The sequence below is a fragment of the Folsomia candida genome, unplaced genomic scaffold, assembly GCF_002217175.1.
Source record: "Folsomia candida strain VU population unplaced genomic scaffold, ASM221717v1 Fcan01_Sc007, whole genome shotgun sequence".
In the NCBI taxonomy this organism is placed as follows: domain Eukaryota; kingdom Metazoa; phylum Arthropoda; class Collembola; order Entomobryomorpha; family Isotomidae; genus Folsomia; species Folsomia candida.
In genome coordinates, this window is record NW_019091199.1 from 3,026,206 (window position 1) to 3,039,574 (window position 13,369).

The window sequence follows — 13,369 nt, forward strand, 5'->3', positions numbered from 1 at the left end:
TCAAAGATAACTAGGGAAGGATGCCAATCCTCCAAAATCCTCCAGGATTTATGCACTCATCGCTGGTCGTCGTATCACCAAGAGTGTGCGAGAGCTTGATCATTGGGGCAAAGTGAACACTAGGACCAATCGTCTCAAAATGAACAACGGGTTGAAAATCGCCATACTTGTCTCTGCGTTGGGCGCACTTGTGGTCATCGTCGCGTCCGTGCTTGGCTTCCGTGTGCTGCCCGACGTGATCAAGAGCAGGATTGAAGATGTACTGAATTCAACGTGGTTTAGTTTAGATGAGGATTTTGAGATCATTTTCGTCTAAATATAATATTTTTTTCCCTTGAAGGAAATTGCGTTGAGACCGCTTTCAAGCACGTGGGATAGTTGGTCCGACATTGACAGGCCACTTTACATGAATGTCTACATTTTAAATGTGACCAATCCCAACACAATAAATACTGATGGGGCTCCCACGTACGCGCAAGTGGGACCTTACGCGTTCAGGTGAGAGGAGAATAAATAATCAGCCACATGTACATATTTCCATCCATTTGACACGCTAATTTCCTTGATTTGTGCAGACAAAGGAGGAGAAAGATCAACCTGAGTCAGGCCGACGGAGAAAGGTTGGTCACCTACGAGCAAAAGACGTACTACTTTTTCGACCCAGAAGTTTCTGGAAGTAATCTGCGAGAGACGGACGAAATCAATATTCTCAACCTTCCCTTCTACGTACGTCCCCATTTTCTAATTTCTACGCCACTCTTTGTATACTATGCAGGATGATCATGTTTTGCCAATGTGTATGTCATGACAGGGATTCATAGGCGCAATGTACAGAGAGACCATCGGAATTCCTGGCTTTGTCGACCACATCGCCAACAACATTCTGCCAAACGAGAAACTCACGCGACCCATAACCGTAGGTCAACTCATGTTTGATGGCTTAAATGCTACGTACCTGATAGAAGCCATAAGACCTAACCAAACCATTCCCCCAGCCGATCAAATAATTTTTGGCCTATATCTCGGGGTAAGTTGAACCTACGTCTACGAGGACCTACGTCGCAGCCCACTGACATTGATAATTGCATAATTCACCAAATAGACGAACGGGACGAGCGACAATATAGCCTACAAAATTCACACTGGTGTCGGGGACAGCAGCGTGTTTGGAACGATCGTGACTGTCAATGGCTCTACGGACCTCGGTTTCTGGAACCCGCTGTCCGAGTGCGACGCGGTGAAGGGGACTGACGGCTCTATCTTCCCCCCTTTCGTGACCAAGGGAAGAACTGTCGAGATTTACAGTAGTGACATTTGCCGCTCGCTTTACCTCCGATATGACAAGGAAGAAGAGGTGAAGGGGATCAAAGGCTACAGGTTCACGGTGCCTAAAGAGGCTTTAGAAGACCCCAGAACCAACAAGGACAACATGTGCTACTGCTCCCCACAGGACCAGGCTTTAAATGCGTGTCTGGGCGCGGGAACGATAGACGTTTCCGCCTGCAAAGGTTGGCTCACCAATTAATATTCAGAAAATGCAGGAAACTACATGAGTTTAGTTCTATGTGTTACATTATAGGTTCTCCCTTCGTAATGTCCACGCCGTTCTTTCTTGATGGGGATGAAAAGTACTCCGCCAAAACTGGACTAAGGCCAGCGAGAGATTTGCATGAAACTGCGCTAGTCATAGAACCGGTAAGCCCATAGCAAAAAGTGATGCATATTCACTTAAATACTCTGCTAATCAAATACTAATTGAAACTTTTATATTTCAGAATTCTGGAGCTCTGTTAAAAGCGAATAAACGAATTCAGTTGAATTTTAATTTTAAACAATTTCCAAACACGTCGATCAATGCATTCAGAAATATTGAAAACATGATTTTCCCCATACTTTGGATCGACGAGGTATATGAATATGTATTCAAGTGAAAGATAAACATTTGCATTCTGGTGGATATCATCTCCAAAGTAAACATTTTCCCGTCTGTTCCTAGAGCATGGAATTTACCGACGACAACGCAGAGGATCTCAAGGACGAGCTATTGAATCCCAAAAAAGCGATCGAAACGTGGCGATGGGTGGTCCTCGGTGTGGGCATAGGTCTGATTCTGGGAGGAATGGGCATCTACGTGTGGAAGGGATAACTCAATCTTCCCCTCGTTATGCTTCGTTACTAGTGATATTTACTATGCGAACTAATAATCTAGCTGTGTTTGTTAATTATTCATAATTATGAAGCAACGGGAGATTCGAACACCATACGTAATAAAACTCGCTAATCAAATTAAGCTGGGATGTAAATGGACACGGTGTCATGAGATGATTATGATATACATGTTTGAGCGGAGGCGGAGGGTGGGTGAACAACTTGAAATGTTTACTTTGCCCAATTTTATGACTGTGTAGACTGGAGTAGAAAGGCGAAAGAATGAGGAGAAAGTGGCAACGGAGCAGCAGAGCGTGGCCGCAGGGGAGATATGAGTTTAGTGGTCAGCAGCAGATTTCATTCCTCTCTCGGAGAATATGACTTGGAAGCTGGCGTGTTACAACACGTTGAATTGGATGCGAAATACCCGTCTTATTAGGCGACCACTGTATTCCTTTGTGCATTATATAACGGCAGCCTCCGTCACTTGACTTATTTTTGGGTTGCCAGCACCAGTCAGTCAGTAGCATCATCAGCATCCTCGTCCTCATGATTTCTTCCACCAAGACGCACTAACTTCACATGCATTATTCCCAGGGAGAAAGTTGGTGTGCAAAGTATGGAGCTTTCTCCGTGTAGCTAGAACTTCTCGAGGGAGGTGGACACCGCATTAGCAGTGATAAAGAGGGATCAAATGGGCCATACCTTCAGCTGCACAACTGTTGGTTGGTGAGGTTTCAAAGTGCAAGCCAAGTGGAAAAGTTTTCATGAAAACTATGAAAACGTGTCTTCTCAAACAACCAGCACCAAGAGCGTCAAGTGATGCTGTACATTTCCATCAAGAGACCGAAAAGAGCAACCACAGACAGAGAACTCTTTCGAGTCTCACTTTGAGTTTTGGCCATTCAGCGAAAGTAGAGAGATTGAAACATTTGCAACTTTGTGCAATGATGTCAGAAGTCTGCGGTACAAGAAGATTTCGTAATACTTCCTGAAACCGCAACTATTATGCTATGCTGGATAGTATGCTTTGTGTGGGCTGCTGGACCAGGGTCCATCGTGGTCGTGGTGAAGGAGATCAAAGAAAGCAGGTTTGTTTATAATTGAGCCAACCCAGCCTTTGGTTGTGTAAACAACAACGGTGGTGCTGGGTGGAAAAGGGAGCAAAGGCCGGAAGGAGAGTTATCACATCAGGTTTGGTCATGACCAGGGAGACCACAGGGACACGGAGAGTTGGAGCTAGGATGATGGTGAACGCGTTGTTGTGAATAATAGAGGAGGAGGAGAAGAGAGTACTAGAGAATATATACATCCGGGGGGATTCAGGAGAAAGGAGGAAGAAGAATGAGCAGGCAGTGGTGGTGGTGGAGAGGACGACAGATTGAGGCTCAAGAGAGACTCGCTTTCTCTTTCTCTCTCTCTGCAAACACTTCCACTGCTACTTCTCATCGTCGTGGTGGTGGAAATCCTGCAGGTCTCAACGCTGCTGAAACTTCTCAAGAGGAGACACAAAGAGGGTCAACTCGACTTATATTTCATTCCTCCATCTCCTAATACACATGATGCAAAGGTGAAAGGTGGCTCGGCAGCAGCAGAGCAACCAATATATCATCATCAGTCGTCGTCGTCGTATTCATTTTTCAGATTGCCAAGATAACTCACTCACACACTGTCCTCTCTGCCTATGAGGTGGCTTGTCCTCGTCGGTTTGTGGGCTTAGTGGAGTGGAGAAAGTGGTCGTGAAATGTAGTGCATAGACAAACTGAGGAACCGTCATCATCATCATGAGTGGAGTTTGGGAAGGGTTGTCTACTTTGTGCATTTGTAGGCATCACCCACTTTCCATGCTTTGCATCATCTCCATCCTCTCATTTGTAAGTCTAATTCATTCAGACGCGGCCAATAACGACGGGAGGCCATATTTAACAATAATGATGTTTGAGGTGTCGGTATTTTGTCGGTCTCCAGTTTATCGGTCTTGCCTGGCTGGGAATCGGCGTGTGGCTCACGACCATCATCATTCTCAACACCTCTCTCGACTACGATGACCAACTCTTCTTTGAGAAACTCAACATTGTCGACCCCTCAACCAAGAAGAGTCTCGTGTTCGAGAATGAGTCCTCCTTCGTCTTCACGCCGCTGGACAACCTCAAATTTTATCTCTTGTCTATGTGCGTCATCGCCATTCTGGGGGGCTTGGGACGAGCCCTCACCTCCCTCTGCCTCCTCCACTACGTTTACAAGGTAACACTTTACAAATTTGTGGAGCCAAACTCGTATGAAACTCGTATGCACACGTATGAAAACTATCCAGAATTTGTACTAAGGAGGGGAGGTTGCGTACTATCAGCTCACGGATCTCGATGCCCTATGGATATGTTGTAGTGTCCAACGAATGAACAAGAACCCTGAAGTGGTTTGACCCTATGGCTACATTTTCGCCCGCCACATCCACTCAAAGGTGCCCAAAAAAAGCTTTCACTCCAGCTTTCACTCACTCAAATCCACGCCAAAAATCCAATTTTGCTCGGATTTTGAAATTTCTTTCACCATTATACTCCCAAATAGCTGCTCTCTTATATCCAGCATCAAACTCAACTCTTGGATTTTTTGTATTCTTAAAATTTAAAATTCTAAATGAGCATTGTTGCAGTGATCAACAACACAAATTATGCCTGCGAAGTAATCATATAACAAGTTGAGTTTGAAGTTGGATATAATAAAACAACTATCTGGGAGTATAATGGTGAAAGAAATTTCAAAATCCGAGCAAAATTGGATTTTTGGCGTGGATTTGAGTGAGTGAAAGCTGGAGTGAAAGCGTTTTTTGGGCACCTTTGAGTGGATGTGGCGGGCGCAAATGTGGCCATGGAGTCAAACCACTTCAGGGTTCTTGTTCATTCGTTGGACACTACAACATATCCATAGGGCATCGAGATCCCACACGATAAGAAATGTAGCTCTGTTAGATAGATAGCTCAACTTGCCTCAACTTGGTGCGGTGCACGGGCCTTTCCACACTTAGCACCAGAGCACGTCCACACAGAAAAGTGTGCATCATATTACAATACAACAAATGATCTGAACGAAAATCATTCATTTTATGGGTTATAATTTAATCAAAATAGCGGAAATAAGTTTTCAATTTTTTCACGGCGGTCTCGAAAAACAAACACGTTGTCAATTTTTGAAATTTGGTATAGAAATTATGGTAAAATTGCAGTACAGCGGCCTAGCTCGGATTTGACTGAAATTTTTTGTGTGAATACCCTAAGGTCCCATATGCATAAAAATACCTTTTTTCGCGGCGGTTTCAAAAAATAAAATTTCTAAAAATTTTTGAAATTTTGTATAAAAATAATTTTTCTCTTAGATTTTCATGAAAATGGCTTTTGAAAAAGGAGAGCTAGCTAGTAGTGCTACCTAGGAGAGCTATCTGGGAGAGCTAGCTAGTAGTGGTACCTAGGAGAGCTAGCTAGGAGTGCTGGAAACTAGAAATCTCATCTTACCCCGAAAATCTGATTTTACTACAAAATATTCCTATCGTGTGGGAAACTGAGAATTATCAGCCAAATCCAAGCTAGTCCACTGAAATAAATCCGAGCTAGGCCGTAATAATGCAATTTTACCAAAAATAATTTACAAAATTCACTCCCCAATCACTACAGAAGAGAATAAGAACCAGTTCAAAATAATAAATTAAAGAAGGAAGGTTGAAGTTTATTAATTATTTGGAACATTTGTTATAATTTATAATTAATTCTCCAGTATAATTATTCGACTTGAGTAAACAAGAGGAGAGAAAAACAGAACGAGAGTGGGCATGGATGAGTGTTCAAAAGTTGTTTTCCCACGTCCAAAAAGCATCCTCGCGAAAGAAACAGTCTATTCCAAGATATATTTTGTCGTATGTCGAGATCCGTGAGCTGATAGTACGCAACCTCCCCTCCTAAGTATGAAAACCCATGAATTCAATTCTAGAAGCTGCTGCCATACGTTATGTCGTGGGCCTGGGTGGTACTCTCAATCTTGGCCGTCGTTAGTTTGGCGTCGATTACGGTGGATACGCTGGTTACTCTCAGTCACAACGATGTTTCCCCGCCCCATGCTCGGGACTTTCATTTCAAAAATGACCACTTTGGATTCTACAACTTCTGCCACATTTTGAAGCACTGCTTGATTGTGGACTTTGTCACTATTTGCTATTTCCAGTGGGTGGTGAGGTGGGCGCAACGACACCTCGCCCCCTCCCCCCCACATTGACTTCTTCCATAAGATCAGCAGGAGAATTTAACAGTTACGACGTGTTTTACGTTTAGAAATTGTTTTTATTTGCATTTGTATAATTATTAAGTACATGTATCGAATTTTAAGCGTGTCAATCTGTACACCAGTTTCATATCAGGTCATGATTTCTTAACAAGAACAACTACAAAGTTTGACTACGTTTTCTTTCTCCTTTCTCTGGATAATAATATATGTATGATTTGAATAATATGATTTGCAATATTTTAATTTGTTCAAAGTTGATGATGAATTATAAATACCCTGCAACCATTTCTGCCCTTTTCGGGTAAGCATAACCTACATTTTTAGTCCGTGCTTGTCCAATGAAATGATTGATCCGAGATAGTGGGCTGGGGGATTACCCTGCTTTGCACAAAGCTCACTGCAAAAATTAAAAAAAAACACATTTTCACATTATCCAGATTCTCAAAATATGAAAACAGCTCAAAGTTATTAAACTTGACTAATTAGAAAAGTGGGCATTACTTGGCATATCGTCCCTTGAGAATGCTGAGGAGGAGGAAGATGAACGCCACTCCCATGAGTGGGAAGAACAAGCGGACCGCCCACTCTGCATAATCAATTGGTTTCGGATCTCCGAGTGTGCCATCCGACATGCTGGCTGGGTCTTCAGTGGTGGTCGTAGTGGTGGTCGTGGTGGGTGTGGCAATGTTGCTCCCCTCGAGATTTGACAGCTTTTGGTTGTACATGCCGTCTGGCTGGAGGTAGGGCTCGACCCTCAAATGATTATTCTGCTCCTGTGACTCCGCAGTTGGCGACTGTTCCATCAGGTTGGCGTTCGGGATTCGCCTTGCGATCAGTTTAAGCTCGTGTAAGATACTGCTGAATCGCGAGCAGGGATAGACGCCACAGAAGCGGAAGTAGTGGAGCGGAGTTTTCAGGTATTCACAGTTGTTGCTGCGCCGATCATTCACTCGGTATTGCTGGACCACGAGTGAACATTTCGAATCTGGGACAGCAGGCGATAAATGAGTTAATCAGTACTTTGCACAATTAAATAATTTGTTATCGTGCTGTCTTCACTCACCTCGGTAAGTCTCAAAGAGCAGGAGGACGAACTTTGGGATGTGGGTACAGAGCAGATCGAATGGGGAGTCGCCATAGTTTGAGATGATGTCCTCAAAGGAAAAGCGGGTCGATTTGAGGGTGAAGTTGTGCCACATGGTGACACCCTCAAGGACTTTTATCCCCAGCTCCTTGTCGCACACGCTCTCCTTCTCCATCCCATAGATAGTGTCCCGGTCAAGGACGAGCTGGATAAACACACACCTGTTTTAGCCATATCCTCTCATCCCCCAATAAACAACCGTTGGTGCTGACAGGAATATTCACCTTCACAACATGGTCACAGGTTGCTGCTGTGCTGAATGGCCATGCGTAGTCCATGACATGAATTCCGCCCACGCTGGTCACCTCGTCGTCATTCCTGAAGAATTCACAGGTGCCGTTGTACCGCCGAGTGAGGCGTATTTCCATATCGTCCTTGTCCCCATCGTCATGGGAGGTAATCGAACGTCCGCTCGACACCATCATCGGGTTTGGACAAAGATCTCGGTAATTCATCGAGTCTAACGCCACGAAATATTCAAAGTACTCAGCACGCCTATTGTTCAATTTATTGAAATAATGGGATTTTACTTACGTGAGCATCTATTTATGGCCAAGGTCACCTCAAACGCCCCCACAGCCAAGAGCCACAAGCGAGCAAAAGAAATATTCATATTTGTTCTTGTTCTTCTTCTTGTTGTGCACTTACTTTTCCGTCGTCAGGGTCTCAAAGGATCATGGCGAACGAATTTCTATGTATCGAATTATCTATTATTCTGCGTAGGAATGAGCTACTTGTTGTCGGGCGAGAGGACGAAATCAGGTTAGGCGTGCAGGAACCAATCCCAGCCAATGGAGAGAGATTGAGTTGGCAAATTGCGTTTGGGCAACAGGTTCTCATGCACCTTCACATAAGCTGCTGTATCATGTTGCTTTGGGAGACTGACTTTCTCTCACCCATCCGCCGTCGTCTCCCCCAATTCCGTCGTGGAGAGAGAAACGGAGAGAGAAAGTGGTGTCTCTGGAAGGACGACGATGAGGGGAGCACAACTTTCTCCCGAGTCTCAGCATCATCCTCATCGGAGTCGGTGTGGTTGGTGGCTTGGTGGGTGAGTGAGTGGCTGTGGCGTCTCCTGGATGAAAATCTGAGGGTTTGACGGAATAGTCGCACTGATGGCTTTTCCTACTTTCCCCAAATCACACACAGATTCACTCCCACCGAACAGGCCCGAATATTGGGTTATTAATAGCTAAACTATGTCCTATATAGCATCCTCATCTTCTTCGCGTGCTTTTGGGTGATTTTGGGCTAAATTTCTGTGGAACTATGTAATACAGTCAGGAGATCATTTCTACGTACATCCGGTGGTAACGGTTATCCTCCTCGCTTCACCGAGTACCAACAAGCACGACAAATTGCAGGGGCATTTTCATGACACAATGAACCTCATTACGGCGTATTTTCATAATAACAACATGCCAGGCCAACTAATAATTTTGAAATGGAGCCAACTCATTTGCATTTGTAGAAGAATAGCGCAGTTTATTACTGTTCATTATTTATCACACATGAGACTCGGAAAGCGCACGGTATTACAAAGCATCGCCAACTTATCCTAGCAATGCATGGCTCATTAGCATTAATATTGTATAGAAATCTAAGCAAACGTATGTATGTATGTATGGCTAGCTTATGGTTATGATGCCTAGAACTCTGAGATAAGTGGTTGAGAATGCGACGAGCTTTCTTCGGGTGGGGCCACGACGGCTGCACTGCTGGGACCCTCGATGGCGTCATAGTAAATGCTGCTGCTACTGTCAAAGCTCTTGATTGCTGAAGAATGAGTTTGGCCCAAAACACGATTCAGTGGAGGGTGAGATAATTTTGGTCTGTTTTTCAAAATTGGTTTGGACGGATTCTTGGTGTAGTCGATCTGCCTCGGGGGGCTGGACATGACGCAGCTCGAAAAACGACGGCGTTTCTCGTCCAATTCATCCAAGTCAAATCGAACCACACGAGAATGCCTGCAATAGAAAAAAAAATTGTTGAGCAGTCGAGTCAAAAACTTTGCAATGTGCAGAACGTATATAAGATGAATCAACTTACGAACTCAAATTCATCAGACGCCTCGTCCCTGCCAAGCATCTTTTGAGTCCGATGAGAATGAGGACGGCGGCCACAATGGAGACGAGTGAGATTTCCAGTATATGGTCTCGCCAGTTCCACGAAATGGGTTTCTTTACCCTCCGAATCACTTCGGCCCGCTCCACCCTCCGCAATTCGGTGCTCTTTGAGTGGGCAACAAGTGGGAGTGGTGGCTTTTGCAGCTCAGACGTCCTCAGCAGTACCCCCCTCGACTCCAGCTCCGCGAGGAGACGACGCTCTTCCTCCCCAGCACAGTTGTAGCTGATTTGTGTGCAGAAGGGGAAAGATGAGACGTTCATTTCCACTTTCTCGCAGTCTTGGTCGGTGTAGTTGTACTGTTGAACGTTTAGAATACACGTCGAATCTGGGGGAAAATGAGACAGTGACCAAAAGTAAAAACAAAAGCTACATATACCTACGAACATGTTGTAACCTTACCGTTTACTCGAACTCGGAAAACGAGCTGAATCGACGTTGTGTTGATTGGCAAATACGCAGAGGAAAATATTTTGGTTTCATTACTGACAACAGAGTCCGTATTCTGCAGAGAACAAGGTTCGACCATGAGACTCGAGCAAATTGTTTTGGAAATCATAATGGCATTATCCAATTACCTGAAAATACATGACGCAATCAGCCCCAGAGGAAAATAACGCTGGAGGACCTTTGTCCGTGCTCATGCTCGCGTTGACCCCAAGAACTCCGAGGATTGTTGACTCTGGGCATTTCTGACCCTGGACTGAAAGACATTTGGATAACCTTGGACGAGGCGAAGGGCACCAAGAACGAATACTCGTATTGCGTTGTGGAGTCACTTCACCTGTGGACCAAAATCACTAGTTATAAGAAAGGGTACGCATATGAAGGGTAGGCATGTGTGCTTCGTACCAGTGTCGCTATTACTGGGAGGTTTGTTGTCGAGGGGCAGAGCCTCCACCAGGAAAGATGGTGATGCTCCATGCTGACCTCCTCCCCCTCCGCGGTTCGAGGAGGAGATGAGAAATACAAGAGTGAGAGCTTTCCTAGCTAAGGGCAGCATGGACAATTTAATGGGTTTTGCCAATGACGCACTAAAATTCCAAAGTTGAACGAGAGGAACAGAACGAGGGCCTGGAAAAATGACGGAGATTGGTAGGCAGGTGGGCGAAGGAAGAAAGTGGTTCGTGGTAGATGAGCAAGTAAATAAACACAAAAAGAGAGGAACTGTTGAGCCAAACTCTTTCCTGGTGTGGGTCCAGTGGAAAAGTGAGCGGAGAAAGTTCTCGCAGCAGCTTTCTCTCTCATGGGCCACATGAGCTGCGTTCTCGGGGGGCGTTCACTGACCAACCTTCGTCACGTACTAGCCCGCTCTGAACCATAACATTTGTCATAATTAAAACCAGCACTTAACTTTAGATGTGTGTAGACCAAGCTAAGCATGTAATTAGCATAATTGCCTACCGCTCGGTGTCATGTTCGAGTGTGAAAGCGAAATTTATTATTGAAAGTAAGCTCGTGGAATTCATGGATGGCCACGATTCACTCGTCCAATGCATGCTTTCTCAATCAGTTCGCAAAAACGGTTCGTCGCCTTGCTTGCATACCGTGCTTTCTTCTTGTGTGCACCAGTCCACCGCGTTGTTTTATTACGTTACGTGAATCCAATTTCTAAGAATTTTCTGGTTCGTTACATACATATTAGAACTCCTGACTTCGTAAGTGTAAGAGGAGGACAGTCAACGGTTGCATGTTCGTGTGTCCTGTCCAGCAGGCCTTTCCCTCTGGGAGAAAGTGCGGTGACTCTTTGTATGTACATTCGTGTATGTGGAATATGTACATCGCCCCCGATCTTGTTATGGGTGCACTAGCACACTTTCATATTTATTGTTGACAGTGACGGGATTTCCGGCAACTTTTATGGCAAAGTCGTCTCAAAAAGTAGTCCAATATCCAGTAATTTGCTTTCTCATTGGGCAAGAGTCACTTTTACTGGGTATTGCGTGCAAAAATACCCTTCAGCCCAACCTAAAATGTGGCTGCTTAATAAAGACGTCATCTCATCTCATCTCTGCCAGTAAGCTACTCATTTCCCTTCGCGATGAAAAATGATACGCCCGTCCTCTCTCCAAATTTATCCCGACTGAAGGGCAACGATTTAAAAAACTGACGTAAAGTGGACATGAATTATTCACCGAGTTGAAAGCTTTGTGTGTTCACTCACTCGCATGCATGGCTCACTTAAATCCTCCACTTTGTTTCATATGTTTACCCGGTTGGCTGGTTGGCTGACCCAAAATTTTCATAATCAATCACTCCTTTTACTTATGGGGAATCCAAGAAAATGTCGATACGTGGAAAGGGCGAGCTAATATTAAGAGGGGCAGAGTTATTGAGTTATTATTCGAGACGGAGAAAGCCCAAGGAATACGACTCCTTCTTTATTATGCGTTTTTATTACGTTTTACATTTTGTGCCTGCCGTACGCAAAAGTGAGCAATGAATGAATTGTTGCGAAAACTTGGGAGAATCAATTCGAAGACGAACAATGGAGGAACTGTTTTATGAGGCTTTTGACACGAATACTTTGCACTCTCGGAGGAAATTGATTGATCGCACCTAATTTGCATGCAAATTCGTGGCTACCTGCCCAATTGACCTTTCTCCCGAAGCTGCTGCTGCGAACAAGCAAGACCAAGGACTCCGTGGCTCTCATTTTGACTGGTAAATTAACCTTGAGAAGTGGACTTACTGTTTCGACCCGCTCATTACATGACCTGACCACGCCAATTTCTCATCATTAAGAAGTCAACCTACTTATACATGTAGGTAAAAAGCTTTGGGGTTTGGCCAACTTTTAATAATACGTCGTTGGATCTACTGATTGCATATATCATTTACTTCTTATACAACATTCCCACAGCTAATCACCACACTCGACGTATTATTATTTTATTACCATTATGAGTGAAAGCAGAGAAATGCCCAAAACACATATGCAACAGACTTTTTGCATATATTTTGACCATTTCTCTTCCACGTCGCATTCGTCAAAGTGACTTCCATGAATGTCTCAAAGTTTTTGCAAGATAGCCGTGCGTGGGTAGAGCCCGTTTAATTTGATTCTTCCTCATCTTCTCATGACAATGACACGGCGTGGGAGCGTTTGGCACACGTTCAATTATGGAAACGATATGAGCAAGTATTTTTGTGTAGAGTGCAAAACCGTGTTGTAATCCATGTTGACCGCAGCTTTCTTCTCTGAGTGAATAAATGTGGAACAGAGATCGCCTGATAAAACCTTTGGTTTGAGAGAAAGTGAAGATATAAATTTACACTTATCTCTGATGACTACTAGTAGCTGATGATCTAACGTATTTTTGCGTTTGCTTGTGAGGTACAGTTTTGGTATGGATTTGTCGATTTGATTGATGCATGGATTAAGCCATCACGATTTCAATCTCTTTGCACCCGACACGAGTGACACATCAACAACACGAGCTTAGCACTCTCTCTGTACAGAATAATTTATGATGATTAAATTAGTAATCAGCAAAAAAGTACAACTTAATCAAGGTGGGCAGGACACGGATTATTTGGAACAATTGCCATACAATTTCTTAATATTTGGCTGTAACTAATCCAGGACTGTTTTTATGCAGATTACGCTGGAAAATCCGTTAATGGATTACACACAATGCGCAAGATAAAAATACGTATCCTTCCCTATAAAAGGGACATGCA

General features: G+C 44.1%; 4 protein-coding genes across 4 annotated transcripts; 2 read left to right on the forward strand and 2 right to left on the reverse strand.

Annotated features, from left to right (window-relative positions):
• Positions 1-33: 33 nt before the first annotated feature.
• LOC110851842 (lysosome membrane protein 2) lies at positions 34-2,290 on the forward strand. Its single transcript, XM_022099758.2, has 8 exons — positions 34-259; positions 341-498; positions 576-726; positions 812-1,027; positions 1,103-1,508; positions 1,580-1,695; positions 1,776-1,907; positions 1,997-2,290. Exons 1-8 carry the CDS (start codon positions 140-142, stop codon positions 2,144-2,146), a joined length of 1,449 nt encoding a protein of 482 aa, XP_021955450.1. The 5' UTR covers positions 34-139; the 3' UTR covers positions 2,147-2,290.
• Positions 2,291-2,406: 116 nt separating this feature from the next.
• Positions 2,407-6,663, forward strand: LOC118436165. Its single transcript, XM_035853634.1, has 3 exons — positions 2,407-4,022; positions 4,117-4,392; positions 6,130-6,663. The coding sequence occupies exons 1-3, from the start codon at positions 3,933-3,935 to the stop codon at positions 6,409-6,411; spliced, it is 648 nt and encodes a 215-aa protein (XP_035709527.1). The 5' UTR covers positions 2,407-3,932; the 3' UTR covers positions 6,412-6,663.
• Positions 6,456-8,510, reverse strand: LOC110852154. Its single transcript, XM_022100143.2, has 5 exons — positions 8,099-8,510; positions 7,789-8,024; positions 7,484-7,709; positions 6,922-7,405; positions 6,456-6,817 (listed from the first exon to the last, which is right to left on the reverse strand). Exons 1-5 carry the CDS (start codon positions 8,175-8,177, stop codon positions 6,733-6,735), a joined length of 1,110 nt encoding a protein of 369 aa, XP_021955835.1. The 5' UTR covers positions 8,178-8,510; the 3' UTR covers positions 6,456-6,732.
• A 509-nt stretch (positions 8,511-9,019) lies between these two features.
• On the reverse strand, positions 9,020-10,905 carry LOC110852138. The gene is made up of 5 exons (XM_022100125.2): positions 10,538-10,905; positions 10,264-10,469; positions 10,088-10,190; positions 9,611-10,013; positions 9,020-9,528 (listed from the first exon to the last, which is right to left on the reverse strand). The coding sequence occupies exons 1-5, from the start codon at positions 10,686-10,688 to the stop codon at positions 9,210-9,212; spliced, it is 1,182 nt and encodes a 393-aa protein (XP_021955817.1). The 5' UTR covers positions 10,689-10,905; the 3' UTR covers positions 9,020-9,209.
• Between the last annotated feature and the right edge of the window lie 2,464 nt (positions 10,906-13,369).

Bases quoted from the DNA above. Each gene is read 5' to 3' on its own strand.
- LOC110852154 (XM_022100143.2), bottom strand. From the start codon at position 8,177: ATGAATATTTCTTTTGCTCGCTTGTGGCTCTTGGCTGTGGGGGCGTTT. The intron at 7,710-7,788 runs GTGAATATTCCT...GTGTTTATCCAG, and splicing joins CCTGTGACCATGTTGTGAAG to CTCGTCCTTGACCGGGACAC. The intron at 7,406-7,483 runs GTGAGTGAAGAC...CTGCTGTCCCAG, and splicing joins GCTCTTTGAGACTTACCGAG to ATTCGAAATGTTCACTCGTG.
- LOC110851842 (XM_022099758.2), top strand. From the start codon at position 140: ATGAACAACGGGTTGAAAATCGCCATACTTGTCTCTGCGTTGGGCGCA. The intron at 1,028-1,102 runs GTAAGTTGAACC...TTCACCAAATAG, and splicing joins TTTTTGGCCTATATCTCGGG to ACGAACGGGACGAGCGACAA. The intron at 1,908-1,996 runs GTATATGAATAT...GTCTGTTCCTAG, and splicing joins CCATACTTTGGATCGACGAG to AGCATGGAATTTACCGACGA.
- LOC110852138 (XM_022100125.2), bottom strand. From the start codon at position 10,688: ATGCTGCCCTTAGCTAGGAAAGCTCTCACTCTTGTATTTCTCATCTCC. The intron at 10,191-10,263 runs GTAATTGGATAA...TGTTCTCTGCAG, and splicing joins ATTGCGTCATGTATTTTCAG to AATACGGACTCTGTTGTCAG. The intron at 9,529-9,610 runs GTAAGTTGATTC...TTTCTATTGCAG, and splicing joins CGTCTGATGAATTTGAGTTC to GCATTCTCGTGTGGTTCGAT.
- LOC118436165 (XM_035853634.1), top strand. From the start codon at position 3,933: ATGAGTGGAGTTTGGGAAGGGTTGTCTACTTTGTGCATTTGTAGGCAT. The intron at 4,023-4,116 runs GTAAGTCTAATT...GTCGGTCTCCAG, and splicing joins TCATCTCCATCCTCTCATTT to TTTATCGGTCTTGCCTGGCT. The intron at 4,393-6,129 runs GTAACACTTTAC...ATTCAATTCTAG, and splicing joins TCCTCCACTACGTTTACAAG to AAGCTGCTGCCATACGTTAT.